The sequence below is a fragment of the Vigna radiata genome, chromosome 7 (genome assembly GCF_000741045.1).
Source record: "Vigna radiata var. radiata cultivar VC1973A chromosome 7, Vradiata_ver6, whole genome shotgun sequence".
Taxonomy (NCBI): domain Eukaryota; kingdom Viridiplantae; phylum Streptophyta; class Magnoliopsida; order Fabales; family Fabaceae; genus Vigna; species Vigna radiata.
Window position 1 is genome coordinate 845,906 of NC_028357.1, and position 17,373 is coordinate 863,278.

The 17,373-nt window shown below is 33.4% G+C and overlaps 1 protein-coding gene across 1 annotated transcript; it reads left to right on the top strand.

Moving 5' to 3' along the window:
- Positions 1 to 4,226: 4,226 nt before the first annotated feature.
- LOC106765906 (AT-hook motif nuclear-localized protein 19-like) lies at positions 4,227 to 4,985 on the top strand. Its single transcript, XM_014650675.1, has one exon. The coding sequence runs from the start codon at positions 4,227 to 4,229 to the stop codon at positions 4,983 to 4,985; it is 759 nt and encodes a 252-aa protein (XP_014506161.1).
- Positions 4,986 to 17,373: the final 12,388 nt, after the last annotated feature.

The window sequence follows — 17,373 nt, forward strand, 5'->3', positions numbered from 1 at the left end:
CAGATAAAATTCTCTCTCGAAAGTCAAGCTAGAGAGTCCAAGAGATCTGCCTATAGCCACCTTCCAAGCAAACACCTCCATTTCATTTATCCATTTCCATTTGTTCTTTTCTCTCACTTCATCCATTCAGTTTCCTCCAATTCGCACCAGGCACATCATCAGTGCCACCTCCTTGATGCATCAGCGCCTCGTTGCATCAACGCTCTAACGCATCAACCACATCTTCATTTCGTAGCATGAGGCTTGCATCATCATTAATTTTTTTTCTTGCGCAACAGGAAGAGCTTCTTCTTCCTCGAGAGCTCTTCCTCATCTTCAACCATCCTCTAACCACCGATCTTCCATATCCACCGTTTAATAGAATTTTCCACCATTGATTTTTCATTTCCACCGTTCATTCTTCACTTTGAACCGATTAATTGGTTTATTTTAGGGTTTCTCCGTCAACCTAGGCTTTTAAGGTTCTTCGAGTCAAATCCTCTCTCGTTTCGGAGTGTGGCTTGTTTCCTAGGGTTCCTAGAGTCCATTTCGCTACGTCTTCTCTCGTCGAAGAAGCTTCGAGGAGCATTACCTGCGTTCGCATCGCACCAATCGGTCACCTCCTCAGGCTCTTCCATCACACGCCGTCTCCGACCATACTTTCAAAGCTAAGAAGTGGTTGTCTAAACATATCTTTCCGTTGCAAAAGTTCCTAGAATGCCTGACTTGACAGGAAGAATGGTTGCTGGGTCGGTTGAGTTGTCTGAGTTCGGTTTGCATTTCGAGCCACGCAGCTTGGTGTGCAACCAACACCTTGCAGATTTTGTGGCTGAACTGTCTTTTGTAGAGGAAGTTCCCTTACAACGCTAGTGGTTGTACGTTGATGGCTCGTCTGATAGGAAAGGCAGAGGAGCTGAAGTTGTCCTAGAGGGTCGTGCAGTTTCGTCACTAAGCAATCGTTGGTTTTTAAATTCAAGGTCAACAACAACCAAGCCGAGTATGAAGCGCTAATTGTCATCCTTACCCAAGCTAAGGATTTGGGAGCTCCCGACCTAGAGTATCAAACGAACTCCCAATTGGTTGTCGGACAAATGAATGAAGCTTTTTAGATCAAAGGCAACTATTTACTCCAATATTTCCACAAAGCAACTAGGATGTTGAAGGGCTTTAGTAATTAGAGAATCAAGCACATTCCTAGGGAGGAGAATGCACGGGCGGGTGCCCTCTCCAAACTAGCGAGCAAGAAAGAAAAGGGACAACATTCCTCCATCATCAGGCAAGTGTTAACAACGCGGACAATAAAGGTCCTCTCGGTTGAGGCTACTCAGGAAGAAGAGGATTGAAGGGTCGAAATACGAGCCCTCATGAAGAAGCAAGAGGAGGGGGAGAAATAAGCACTCTAGAGAACTTTCCAATGTGAACTCCTAGATCCAGCCGAGCAGCGAGGAAAGTTCTCAATGAACTCTCGTTGCCTAAAAACATGTCTAGGGAACTGATAATGGTTGAAAAACCGTTATTTTCATACTAAATTTTGATATTAAATCACATCCTTTATGACTTAGAATTAGCTTGAAATCATGCATTTTTCTTAAGTTAGAGAATAAGAGAGTCAAAGTTGGTTTTCTTGGTTTTATGAATGATTTGAAAGAAGGGTTGAATTATCAAGGAGTTGCAGTACATAAAAGTCAACTAGAATGCAGAAAAGTCAACCAGTCAACTAGAAAAGTCAATCAGTTGACCAAAATGTTGAAAAGTTGACTAGAGTGCAATTTTGTGCTACAGGGAGCGTCGGGCGGTGGACTGGGACCAGTTCTTCACTGTTTTTCTCCTGGACAGCGTTGGGGGGCCATTCTGGGTGCCGCACCCACCGTTGGGTGGTGCACTGTTGGACCTAGGCCATATTTCTGTTATTTTTATGATCTGTTTTGAGCCTGGACCCGTTTTCTGTTATTTTTCTACCCTATTTAAAGACCAGAATGTCTTAGAGAATGTATCTTTAGGCAAAAAGGACGTTGAAACACTGTTTTCACACCTTGGAGGCGGATTTTGGATACGAGAGCTCCAATATTACAAATCTAGGGTTATCGTTTCTATTCTTTCCATTCAATTCATCTAGTTTCACCATGATTATGGTGAACTAAGCCTTTTGTTGTTGGGGAGCGATGTAATTCTTTGAAACTCTCTTATATCGAATTTCTTATTTTATTCATATACTTGTGTTTATCAGTAGTTTGAGTTTTTCTTCCGTTCTTGCTAATGCTTTGTTTAAGACGTTACTCAAATGCATCATTTTTGCTTCTGTAACGCCCCGACAACTTACAGGGACTGCTGACTGCCCCCACACATCAACACGAGGCTTTCCAGTGTGCTTTGTCCTCACTCACACACTTTCCGAGAAAACTTCCTTCCGTAATTACTCTAGGCTAAGCACGCTTAACCATGGAGTTCTTATGAGTTAGGCTACCGAAAACCAAATGCATTTGTTGATATGAGTAGCCAAATCAATTCCTTTAAGTTATCCTTCAACTGTATAGTCTCACACCTATACAGTCTTTAGATCCCTCTCATTCCGGTGTATGTTCGATTCGTTCACGTGCCCCTTCCACTAGAAGCCTGCCAGGAGCCGCTCCTTGTCCATGCCTCTAGCACCGATGATCACTCCCCGCCCTCGTCAGTGCCCGGGTGTCATATGCCCACCAGCTTCCGCATGGTTCATCCTCGAACCACACCGTACTGGGGTAGGCTAGGCTCTGATACCACATGTAGTTTAAAACTAAACTTTGGTGAAAATCATACTTACATCAAAAGGATAAAAATTATAAGGCATTCAAGAACCAACCATCAAATAAACATCATCCATGGTATAAGGCATTCAAATTACATTAACAAATATGTAAATGTAATAAGACATTCATTAACTCCTACAGAAAATTCAAAATATATCCATATTATCATACAATAAAACAAAGGTAAGTTTCCCCATACCTTGGCCAATACTAGGGCTTTATCTATACTTCCAAAACACCACAAATCTTCCTTTGCACTAAGGTTTTTTGTTGCTCTTTCTCTTTCCTCCCAAACGCCTATCTCCTATGCAATTTGATTTGAGTTTCTAGGGTTTCTAAAGACAATTTGTCCTTTCTCTATATCGTAATATTTATAAACTAACTCAACTCTATTTTTAATATTTTATCTCTTATCATAATATATTTTTAAAAGTGGATCTATCTAAATCTTTAATTCTCATCTATTTCATGTTTTCTATCCTATTATTTTATTTTTTTTGTTGAAATTCTTTTACTTCCTACACCTCCTATTTAGTTTCAACACCAATTAAATAAAGATAAAAGACTATTTTTCCTTTAAGAAAAAATATAAATAAAATAAATAACATAACAAATTTTTTCTAACAAAAATGTACACTCAGGAACACTAGTTTTCAAACAAAAATTCAAAATCTCAAAACTACTTTATTTTTAAAATCCCTATTTTCCTAGATCTTACAATCAACTTAATGAAAGTCAAGCCAAGTCAGATCAGATAACAATATTAAGCCGAGTTGGACTAGATTGGAGGTCATGTCGTGTCATCCTATACCGAGTCGAGTCAAGTTGAATTAGCCTCAATTGAAGGTTGAGACCTTTTAGCCTGGATTAAAGTTGACACAAGTCTGTCTTGGCTAAAACTCCAGCCTAATTGGCTCTGGTCAAATGGTCGAGTTAGGTCATCCTAAATCCAAGCTTAATCATTCTAAACCTAAAGTGGAATTGAGTCATCACAATCTCGGATCAAGTTAAGTTGAATTAACCTAAACTCAAATAGGGCCAAATTGAGGTGTACCATATAAAGTTAAATCAGTTGAAACTTAAATTGACTTTAATAAAATTTGATTGAGAAAAAATGATATAAACTTAAGTCAAGTCAACTTAACTTAGACTTCCAAATAAAACTTTTATATTTTTTGTAGCACTTTTAAAATGTATTAATTTGGGGAATTTCAAGTAAAACTAAATTAGTTTTGTAAAAATAAAAAACAAAACAAAATTTCCTGGAGTTGAAACCTTCCTCACAAGTTCCTCATTCTCATCACTATAAATTCTCCCACAAACAAAGCTTCACATCATCACAATCAAGTATCTTACACTTGGTTCTTTGAATCAATCTCTCTCTCCCTCATTCAACCATTTGGGTCTATCTTTTCCTCTTGTATTTAAACTGGTCTTCATTCATACATTTTTTCTAGTACAATGACAAACAACTCCATGCCAATCTCAGTCTGCGGAGACTCAGATTGCGAATCCTCTTGGGACCACCAAACTAGCTCCTCTCATTGTCCTCACCTTCCATCGCTACCACCACCGACCATAAACCAACAATGGCAGAATCTCCCTCTTGCTACTCCACCCTCCAAGAAGCCACGTGGCAGACCTCCAGGCTCCAAGAACAAGCCCAAATACACTCTCCCACAACCCTCCATCAAGATTCTCATTGTCAATGTCGCTCCAGGACATGACATCATTGAAACCATTATTAACATCGCTCGCCGCTCCCATGTCAGCCTCTCCATCCTTAGTGCATCCGGTATCATCACCACCGTCACCCTCCGCCATGTCCCCAGTGGTTCCTCCGCCGTCATGCTCCATGGACCCTTCAACTTACTTTCCCTCACTGGCTCCTACTTACACAATAACCAATACACCCTTCTCCCCGGAGCCACCCCTCCTCGTTCCTTATCCTTTGGGATACACCTCTCCACCTCTCACGGTCGAGTCTTCGGTGGCCTCGTCGGCGGTAGAGTCATCGCCGGTGACGATGTCAACTTGACTATTTCTACCTTCGAGAACCCTGAAATTTATAAATACGGTTTTGAAGATCAAGAAAGAGGTGATCATGATGACAGTAACATCAACAACAATAAAACTTGTAACCATAACCCTAGTAATTTCAACATGGGTGGCGACTTGCCAACGTTGAACTCTGCTAATTTCGGTATCCATGGGTGGTGAATGATGTGAAATCGACATCATAGGATTAAAGATAGAACAAACGGAATGAGGATCTCTTTTAATGCACAATTGTTTTTCTTCTCTATTGTACCATTTTTGAGTCTTACTTCATATCTATTATGAAAATGTTAGAGTATATCGTTCTACTGTGTCATAGGAATATGGTTATATTGTGTTTATCCGATGAATGAAAAGTTGTTTCAGCATGCTTGTTTCTACTTATCTATTTTGAATGAATTTCTTCAATTAATCAATTTTTGTTTATCAGGTTCTTCTTATGTTCAGTATTAGTATTAATATGTAGGATTTGCACAATTTTATGCTTAGAAAGTTGTATAATTAATTGAAAAATGCATCTATTTACGTCATTTCCAACTCCGTAATCACTCTATAACTAAATTAATCTCTAACCTATTATAAAAGAAAAAGGTGATAGGACACAAAGAATAGTACATATCTTCGTATAAGTGTTTGTCCATATATTTGTATGTTAAATAAATACTATTAAATTTGTTAATTTATACATCGATCTGACTGATAATAATAATTAATATAATATATATATAATGTTTACAAGTGCTCATGGTATAATGGATACTGGATGCGTACATATCTTTCTATCACCTTTTACTATAATATATGGTTAAAAAGTTACTTAAAATAATCTTCAATACATTATTTACAGAAATGTATATGAGTATGTTTTTTAGTCTAACAATTTTAATAAAATTTAAAAGAATGTGAGCTTTCAGTGTTATGTTGTCTTTTTTTAGTCAAACTTGCTCCTTATGATTGTTCCAAAGTAAATCCGCAATTTGCATAGCATTGGACATTGTCTTCTATCTTGGTCAAAGGTCAAACATTTTTATTAAATTAGTTTTTAAACTAATTATGTAAAACAGTTAAAAGTTTAATAAAATAAAAGTTGATAGAATTAAATTCAACACAGTCAATATGTTTCAAACTGCATTTAAATTCAATTTAATTATAAATTATATATTAATTTAATTTAACAGAATTCCTAATTCAACATTTTCTTTTCAAATAGCCAATTATTGTTGAGAATTCAATCAAACTAGTAATGCAAAAGAAAAAGTACTGTAGAATCTAATTTTAAATTACCAAGGTTTCTACATATTTTCCAGATTGTTACGTACACCAATATTGTTGATTATTGACATAAATATTTTATAACATTTCATAAAAAGATAATTTAAGTTAATTTTAATTTATTCTTACTATAGATTTCTATGTTTAATGCTTTTTATAACCTCATTCGAGTTGTTTCTTTATGATAGTTTTTTTTTTATTGTTTTCAAATATGACTTTCAAGATAAATAATTATTTTTCATTTTATGTAATTAACGTAATAATAATATAATATATATTTAGAGTGTGGTTGGTTTAAAATTTTAATATTATTTTATATATAGTATATTTTATTTTGAAAATAAATAATTTTAAAATGATTGATTTTTTTCAATATATAAAATTATTTTGTTTTGATAAATAATGTAGAGTTTCTTAAATGCAAAATTAATTACATTCAAAAAGTCATATTTTTCATTGTTTTTTCGTAAGTGCATTCTTATTCCCTTCATGTGATTCAATGAGAAACTACATATATTTTTAATGATTGTAACAAATTGTTTTGACTCACTTTTATATAACAAATAATTAATCCGTGTATATAAACAATGCATCATATTATGTCCAAACAGATTATCTGGTACAACTCGACCGAGTCCATTATGGATTTATTACTTATAAAGTGAATTTAACGTAACTCACTTATTAGTTAGTTGAAAAAAGTCGAACTCGGTTAAACTCACTATAGATTTGTGAGTTAAAGAGGTTGGTTCACTAGTTTATTTATTTACAAGTTTTTTTCAATTCCAAAAAAAAAAGAATAATTTATTTCTAATTCAAATCTAAATAAATTTCAATTTAAAATAATGTTAAATTTCAAATCCAATTCAAAATAAATAAAAAATATATAATACAATATAAATACAATCCAAAATCATTTAAAACTCCAAATATAATTCAAAAGAAAATACAAAAAAAAAAATTAAATGGATTGGTGAACTAGATTCTTAATGGGTCGAGTTCAAAATTGTTTCATGTCAAAATTTCAATTTTTTTTTCAATCCAATCCAAAATAGTTTCAATTCCATGATGGACTAAGTCGATCCATAGGTTCCAACCTATTTCAAGATATCTATACCTAAATACTATTAAGGTCAAATTCATGTCCAACCAAATATTGTTGAACATATTGTTTTTTGAAATTTAAAAGAGCAAGCATTAACACTTAATTCTATTTCACTATTATAAGGCTAAATAGTAAATTTAATTCCAAAAGTGGAAAAACATTATCAATTTAATTGTTGGAATGGGAAAAACGGATGTGAAAAGCTGAAAAACGAATGATGGAATTGTATTTTGAAAACTTTTGTTAGATATTTTATAAAATATGTAATACCTATTACTGGAGTAACAGCTAAGTATGTATCTCAGGTTTGTTGATAATTTATATATATATATATATATATATATATATATAAATAATTTTTTTCAAAATAAATTTAAAAATAAATGTATAGGAATATAAACAATATATATTTACAAAAGTCTATAAAATCTCTACAAGAGAAACAAATATGGGTTTTCCTTCTCATTGTCGAGTACTTCCATCTACACTCTTATCTCTTTCTATGTAACACTAATTAACATATGAAAATCATAATCACAAAGTAAGATAAGCTAAATTTTTAAAGAAAATAATTTACATCAAGCATAGCTCAAAATCGTCTCTAATGATATGTAGTTATTATAGACATTATGAATCTACTTCCAGAATACTCGTGTTATAAATATAACTAAGAGATTCTACCCGTATCATACTACATCGTGGTAGATTATGGCATAATGATATAAGTTTAGTCAGTATAAAATTTTAGGAACTAATTCTTCCTCATATAATAAGTTCATCACTAAAACTGTTAGTAAATAAAATTTGAAAATCCGTTGATAAAATCTGTTAATAAATTTAAGTTACTAACTCATATTTTTCTTGATAAATCCAATATATATATATATATATATATATATATATATATATATTAATTAAGAAAAGATATGTTTTATATTTAAGTCAACAGGGAGTGAATCGGATAGTTCTTTCAAAATGATCTTTTCAAAATTTTTATGAGTTTTTTGGCTTTCTTGAAATCAATAACAAAAAGTATAAATCAACAAGAGAGAAAGAGTAGAGAAAGATCAACACAAACAATCTATACTAGTTTGGCTAATCCCAAGCCTACATCCAGTCCTCCTTCAACAACCTTAATTGAAGGGATTCCACTAAAATTGATTGAGTTTACTGAAATATAGAGATAACCCTCTCAATGCACTTCTCTCACCATTCAAAATCAATATAGTAATACAAGAGATGAATAACCTCACTCTCTTACAACAATCGAAAACAATCACAACTCTCAACCCCTGACAAACCCACACAGGTACACAATCACAAATTGTTTATGATGAATCTGATCTCCAAGTCATAGTCCTCTAGTGCAGATCATATCAGAACAACTTTAGCAAAATTTCTTGAAAGAATCTTGATGGGTAATCAACCAATGAACCCTTGATTCTCCAAGATCACTTCTTGAACGCTCTCATGTTATCAAAACTCAATGTAAATGTTAGTTACTGAAAGAAATAGAAAATTCTTGTTTTGAAACAAGTCTCAAGACGTATATCTATAGGATTTTTTGAATCCTAACGCATTATAATCGATTAGGAATGTTATGTAATTTGTTAAGCTTTTGCTTCTGTTTTAACATACTATCATGAGCGTATAATCGACTATATAAGCACATAAACCAATTATTAATCCAATTGACAGTTATAACATATTAGGCTTTAAATGCAAAGGATTAGACAAATTAAACTGATTTAATCAATTAGAAAACTTATGTAATCGATTAATCCTATACTTAAGCAAATTGTCTATCCAGTTTTCATTCTAAACAGATTAACTCACTTATGAATAAGATTTTTGCTAGCTTTCTGTTTTAATCTATTATATACCCTGTATAATCGATTATTAAAGAAAACGTTGTCCCTATTAAGCTTACTAAGTGATCTGGTGAAATTTAACAGATTATATACTATGATTAATCGATTATTTCAACCAGAAATAAGATATTCAGGTTGTTTTAAGCATGATTCATTTAACAATAATGAATTCATATATCAAGCATAGACATAATCAAGATAAATTAATTGTTATGCCATTTGTTGTGCAAGAAGCCATGAAACCATTTTTTTGTTCATCATAAAAAACAAAGATATATATGGAGGTTAAAGCTCCCCCTACGAACAATCTCCCCCTTTTTTTAAGATGACCAACAAGAAACATGTTTTAAAAGTACTCTCCCCCTTTAGGCATTAGCAAAAAATGGCAGAACAAGTAACATGAAATTCACATATGTGCTAAAAACATCAAAGTTACTTACAAACCATTTAAGAATATTGTTGAGATTGTTGATAAGGGGAGCATCGGTGTAGCCAAACCTTACAATCTCAGAGCTTCTGGTTTTTGATGATGATATTAATAACATGTATTGTATATGTATTACATGTTCATTACGTTCATGTTTATGATAACTTGAGAACATGTTTGTGTTTTTTTAGTCAAAGCATGCAAATTCATTATGTTTTACACGAGATCTTATCTGTGAACACATGAAATATGATTTAGAAAAACCACATGCACTTTAGTTGAACTTATATTGTGTGGCAAAACAGCAGTTCTTAAAAGGCTCTAATTTTACATTTCACCAATTCAGTCCCCCGCCCTCCTCTTGGTGTGAGAAATCGAGCCATATCATTTTCAACAATTGGCACCAGAGCCGGTTTTCATAAAATATTTAAAAAACTAGTCGACTACCTTTTTCTCTAAATCAACTATTCTTGGAAAATGGCTTTTGTTTCTTAAACTAGAAGGATAAGTGAATCTGCATTTGAATTGATATCGGCTACGTGCAATGCAAAATTAAATTATGTTACTAACAGCTTCTATGAATATTTTGAAACAGGAACTTCACGAATTAAAGAAGGTACTTGTATCGACAAGTCCAGCTCCAGATCAGAAAGATTAAATCTGTAGGCTAAAAGATTTACGAGATTTCTAAATAGGAAGAAGGATGACAAGATTCAAAATGAAAACAAAGGAAATGGACATGAAAGGGATTACACCATGATGGCAAAATCTGAGACATCAGAATATTGCTTGAGACAAGGAACGAAAAGCTCCATGTGGTACCTGGACAGTGGATGCTCAAGACACATGACAGGAGATCTAACAAAGTTCATAAAAATATCCTACAAGACCTTTGGTCATGTTATATACGGTGGCAACAACAAAGGAAAGATCATCAGTATAGGTAAAATCAAAATTGTCTCTTCTTATGAAATTAAAAATGTACTTCTTGTTGAAGGGTTAAAGCACAATCTTCTCAATATCAATCAGCTATGTGATAAAGGATTGAAGATTACATTTGAACCAAAGTACTGTCTAATCAGCAACGATTCAACTGATGAGTTGTTACTTTTGGGAAAAAGACATAATAATATCTACATAATCGATTTCAAAGAAACATCATTCAAGTCTTTCGTCTGTCTAATGACCAAGGAAGATGATGCATGGCTGTGGCACAAGAGGCTAGCTCACATCAACATGGGTCAACTGAACAGGCTAGTATCTAAGGATCTTGTCATAGGCCTTCCCAACATTCATTATGCTTCTGAGAGACTATGTGATGCATGCCAAAAGGGAAAACAAACTAGGCAGTCCTTCAAGAAAGTGACTCCATATGAACTGAACAATCATAAGATCAATTTTGAAAGTGACTCCATATGAGTTATTCAATGGAAGAAAGCCAAATATCTCGTATTTGAGAATCTTTGGATGCAAATGTGTTGTACTAAACAATGGAAAGGAAAACCTTGTTAAGTTTGACTCCAAGGCTGATGAAGATTTTTTCATAGGATACTCACGTATAAGCAAGCTTACAGAGTATACAACAAGAGAACTATGTGTGTTGAAGAATCGGTTCACATGGCACTTGATGAGTATATCGAAATAGCTGGCAATCCTAAATAGATTAGAAAATGTATTGAGGCTGATAACTCTATTGGAGAGGAGGAAGAAAATGAGGAAATTCCAGAAGAGGATAACTCGGAAGATGTAATCGATTCTCCCAAAACAAAATCGATTAAGGAATGGAAAGTTCCCAAAAATGTTTCTATAGGAAACATAATTGGAGATATTACTAGAGGTGTGTCTACAAGAAGGCAACTGAATTAGTTCTGCATGAACGTTGCATACGTGTCTAAAATTGAGCCAAAAAGAATTGGAGATGCTATTGCAGATGAAAATTTAATGATGGCCATGCAAGAGGAACTAAATTAGTTTAAAAGGAATAATGTATGGGAACTGGTACCAAGAACAGATAACTTACAGGTCATAGGCAGTAATAGGGTTTTCAGAAATAAGATGGATGATTCTGGTGAAATCATGAAAAACAAAGCTAGACTGGTTGCGAAAGGCTACTACTAAGAGGAAGGAATCGATTATGATGAAACATATGCACCTGTGGCTAGATTGGAGGCAATAAGAATTCTTCTTGTTATTACATCTGTGATGAAATTCAAGTTGTACCAAATGGATGTCAAGAGTGCTTTCTTAAATGGATATATTAAAGAGGAAGTTTATGTGGAACAATCACCAGGATTTGAGGATTTTGATAATCCAGATTATGTATTCAAGCTCAAAAAGGATTTGTATGGGTTGAAGCAAGCGCCAAGGTCATGGTATGAGCGCTTAAGTGAATTTTTAGTAAAGAAGGGATTCTCGAGGGGTAAAGTTGACTCAACTCTCTTCATTAAAAAATCAAAGGTTTAATACCTATTTTGGTCCCTCTTTTGGGAGGGTTTGTTCAAAGTGGTCCCTCCTTTTTTCAAAAGTTCACTTAAGTCCTAGCTTTTGCAAAAACTGTTCAAAATGGTCCTTTTTGGTAACGGCGTTAAGTTCACTGACGACAGAGCTGCCAGGTGTCTAACATGTGCTGATTTGGCATTGTTAAATGTTTTAAAAAAAATTATTGTGACGTGTAAATGTATGTTGTTAGGGTTAAATTAAAAAGTCAATTAGGATTATATTAGATAATGAATTAGGGATTTGCGTTGCGGATTGGGAAAATCTGGAGTAAAATTAGGTAAGAAAAAATTTTATCAGAAAAATCTTTGGGTAAAATTTACTTTGCGAATTGGGAAAATCTGGGAAACTTAGGGTTGATACCTTTAATCCATTCTCTTCGTCCATCAGCGCGCTACAAATTTTGGGTTCTTCTACATAGGAGCAGATCGAAGTTGCTGTATAATATCTTGCACTGTACAACATTTCCACAATTCATCCCTAGAATGAATAATCAGAACTTACCCTCTCGGTAGAATGCAATCCTCGCATTAGCACAGCAACCACTTTACACCAGTCTCTGGGGCAGATGCCACAATTGATGCAGATGCAGAACTTACCCTTATTGATGCAGAACTTACCCTTATTGATGCAGATGCCACAATTCCAACCTAGAGGTCAGATGCTAAGTGAAAATACTGGTCCTCGTGTTCCCAGGCTTCCATCATCTCTGGGGCAGCCTAATGTATCAAATGGAATTTCTAATGGCTTTCTGGGAAGAAATGGCATTGCTAGTAATAATAGAGGACCTGCGTATAATCTTGTTCCACCAAACTCTTCGTTGTTGAGTTTTCCCAATCCGCAACGCAAATCCCTAATTCATTAACTAATATAACCCTAATTGACTTTTTAATTTAACCCTAACAACATACATTTACACGTCACAATAATTTTTTTTTTTAAACATTTAACAATGCCAAATCAGCACATGTTAGACACTTGGCAGCTCTGTTGTTAGTGAACTTAACGCCGTTACCAAAAAGGACCACTTTGAACAGTTTTTGCAAAAGCTAGGACTTAAGTGAAATTTTGAAAAAAAGGAGGGACCACTTTGAACAAACCCTCCCAAAAGAGGGACCAAAATAGGTATTAAACCAAAATCAAATAAAGATAAACTATATGTTCAAATCTATATTGATGACATTATCTTTGGATCAACTAATCCTACTTTGTGCAAAGAGTTTTCCAAGACTATGCAGGATGAGTTTGAGATGTCAATGATGGGAGAGCTTACTTAATTTCTTGGACTTCAAGTCAAGCAAGCTAAAAATGGGATTTTCATTCACCAATCCAAGTACTGTATTGATCTGTTGAAGAAATTCAAAATGTTGAATTACAAGGAAGCTACAACTCCCATGGCAACAAACTGCTACCTAGATCTTAATGAAGCTGGTAAGGACGTTGATCAAAAGATGTAGAGAGGTATGATCAGATCTCTATTGTATCTAACTGCTAGTAGATCTGACATAATGCACAGTGTATGTCTTTGTGCTAGATTTCAGTCTTCACCTAAAGAATCTCATATAACTGTTGTAAAAAGAATTTTGAAATATCTTAAAGGAACCAAGAGCCTAGGACTGTGGTATCTAAATGGTACAAATATTTTTCTCGAAGGTTATAGTGATTCAGACTTTGGAGGCTGTAAGCTAGATAGAAAGAGCACTAGTGGCACTTGTCATCTACTTGGATCATCTCTAGTCTCTTGGAATTCAAAGAGTCAACTAGTAGCACTATCTACCATAGAGGCTGAATATATTGCAGCTGGTAGCTGTTGTGCTCAATCTCTTTGGATCAAGAGACAACTAGAAGATTATGGCATATCTTTAGAACATATACCCTTAAAATGTGATAACACAAGTGCGATAATCTGACTAAAAATCCTGTTATTCATTCGAAAACTAAGCATATTGAAATAAGGCATCATTTCATATGAGCCCACATCCTCAAGGGTGAAATTAAGGTCGAATATGTAGATAACTTACATCAATGGGCTGATATTTTTACAAAACTATCGAATAAAGAAAGATTTTATACTATTCGAAATGAGTTAGGAATCTTAGCTGACAGTAGTATAAAATAGTTCTTGAATCTAATTGAAGTTGACCGTGTTATGTATGAAGTTGATTGCTTTACTGATTATCTTTTACGTTCATACATTTACACAAAAAAAAAATTGTTATAATTTCTTGCATTACAATGTTTCTAAAATGCTTGATCTAGAAAAGATCTTGAAAGATTTTGCAGGAACATTGCTTTTAGGTGAACAAATGGATGAACAACTGGAGCAATGAAATCGAATGCAATTGTGGATAAATCGATTAATGTTTTTCAGGGTTATAAATTCCATGATTTGGAATTTGGTTATTCGGTTTATTGATCACATATTATTAACTGTTTTTATTCAATATCTATGTTCATTGATTGATTGAAATTAACTACGAGATTATACTGAGATTGTTTAATGATATTGTATATATGCTTCATTGATGTGTTTGAAATTTTTTTTATATGATACATATTGTCACATGCTGATACATGCTTTGAAATGTTCTGTGAAATCTACATTGTGCATTTGGGTTTTGAATGTAAAACATGCATAATGGCAGGGGGAACATTACATGATATGTTAGATAATTTCACATGCCTATACTTAAGGGGGGGATTATATCTTTAGTATGTGATTGTCTGTGACAAGGGGAGCATCATTGTTTGATTAATATGATTTACTTGTGCATCTCTGATTAATTATTTGACTGCATATCATTATAATAAGGCATACCTTTTTTGCTAATGCACAAAGGAGGAGAATGTTATTGATTGCTCTTATATACATTGGGGGAGAATGTTCTTATATACATTCTATGATATGTTCTTATATGATATGAGATATGTTCTAATATGAAATTATATGTTTTTGCTCTGAATAAAAAATGAGAATATATTTGTCTGCTCTGATACAAAACTTTGAATTGATATAAAGAATTCTTGTGTATACTATGATACAAATTGATATAAGAATTTTTGATTGATGAACTGATGTGTTTTGTACAAACATGGTTGATATTAATCATGGTTGTGCATCATCAAAAACGGGGGAGATTGTTGAGATTGTTGATAAGGGAAGCACTGGTGTAGCCAAACCTTACAATCTTAGAGCTTCTGGTTTTTTATAATGACAACACATTATTAATAACAACATGTATTGTATATGTATTACATGTTCATTACGTTCATGTTTATGATTACTTGAGAACGTGTTTGTGTTGTTTTAGTCAAATCATGCAAATTCACTATGTTTTACATGAGATCTTATCTGTGAACGCATGACATGATTTAGAAAATAAAAACCACATGTAGTTTAGTTGAACTTATATTGTGTGGCAAAACAGCAGTTTTAAGTCGACTTTATTATGAAGCAAATCGATTAAAACTCGTGGCTTTGTACAAATTTTTTCAAAGTGTGTTGTGGGTATTTTTCGAAAGAAAGTTTTTCAAAACTGCATTGAAGTGTTAGAAAGTCGACTGTATGCACAAGCTACTCGACTTAGTTAGTTATGTTTTGAAATTGTGTTAATGCTTGTGATGTATAACGACTATATTTTATATCTTTGACCAAACATTGATTGTGAGTCAACTGTATTAAATGCTTAATCAATTAAGTTGGTCTTATTTTTGCTAACTGTTATAACTGTCTGAGTATAATCAACTTTATCAGTAGCAAAGTCGACTTAGGAGCGTCAGTTTTGTGAAAAACTATATATAGACGCGAATTTGATTTCTACATGAGTTTTGTGATTCTAACGAGTTAATTAATTCTTTTTAGATTTGTGATCTCTTGTAGAACGTGTCAATGCTCCAAGAACTCATCAAGAAGACCAAGGTGATCATTCTTTGAGGGTTGCTTGAAGAGTAAGAATCTGTGTGCGCATAGACTGATTGATCAACCTGCACATTGAGGTGTCTGATACGTGATCAACCTTTCCTCTCAATCTTGTGAAGATTGTGGCTGCCTTGTTGTGACTACAGGAAGAGAACGTGTGACATTCTGGACTTTGAGGGTTGTTCAAAGTGATTAAAGACTGTAGGAGATGGGACATCTTGCTGTTGTTTTTTGTGTGTATATGCCTATATTTTGGTTAGAGGGTTAGAAAGGTGTTTTATATTTTGATGTGGAGGTCGCTATAGAAACCTTGTTGTAAAAACCCTGATCATTATAGTGCATTTGAACTCTCTATCCTATTCCTTGCGATTCAAGAAACTTTTGAAAGATTATCCCTTTACGAAAAAAAAATTTAAGAGACTCTGATTTTACATTTCACCAATTCATCCCCCCCCCCTCCCCTTGATGTGAGAAATCGAACCATATCATTTTCAACAAATATAATCAAAAAGAGATATAGCACTATTAAAGTGTACAAATAGTATATAAATGGTACCAGAGTATATTACAACTCAATGTAACACTTTAAAATAGTATATTAGAGGTATATGATATGTATCAGAGCAATTATACTGATTTCATGTTAATATAGCATTTGATATCAAGTGCATTTTCCAATACTCATGTAAGATACACAATGTAGATGAAGCAATGAGTATTGTTGCAAATGATAGCATGATATCAATTATTATACAGTAGAAAACATGATACAAGTATCAATACAGCTACAACATAGAAGGAAACACTTGTTTTATCTCAAAATGATGCATATTTCACATTATATGATGACTTTCCAAGTGAATTTGAGCTATATGCAACATATGATATGTATTTCATGCTAAACATGTACATTATACCATTTAAAACTTGTCGAACAACCCAAACATGCAGTTATAAGCATACAAAAGAATTTTAGGCACATAATCGATTACATTATTAATGTAACAAATTATGAATTGTAGTATAGTTATTTAACAGATTATGTGATGTGTTTAATTTGTTAAAATTCACATATATGGTTATAAACAGCGTATTTGATCATGAAACTTGTTGTGATCACTTTATAACCTGAAAAAACAACTTTCTCAACACTGTAAAACATTAATAGACATTAATAATGATATAAATAGTAATTGTATACCCAAAATGCATTATCAATGAATGATATGAGCAATTTAGTGCATCACCAAGTGATATATCAGATTCAACACTTAGAGCAGAGTTAATCAATGTATTTATTCAGTCACAGATTTAGTTCAATCACTAAAGCATTCAGAAAATCATCATCACATTCAAAATAATCCATAATTCTTGAGCAATTAATAACCATGAATTTAATCAACCATAATTAAGCATTGTTCAGAAACTAAGTAATTCAAAATAGAAACAAAGTGTTCAAA

Excerpts from the sequence above, each read along its gene's own strand:
- LOC106765906 (XM_014650675.1), top strand. The coding sequence starts at position 4,227 with ATGACAAACAACTCCATGCCAATCTCAGTCTGCGGAGACTCAGATTGC.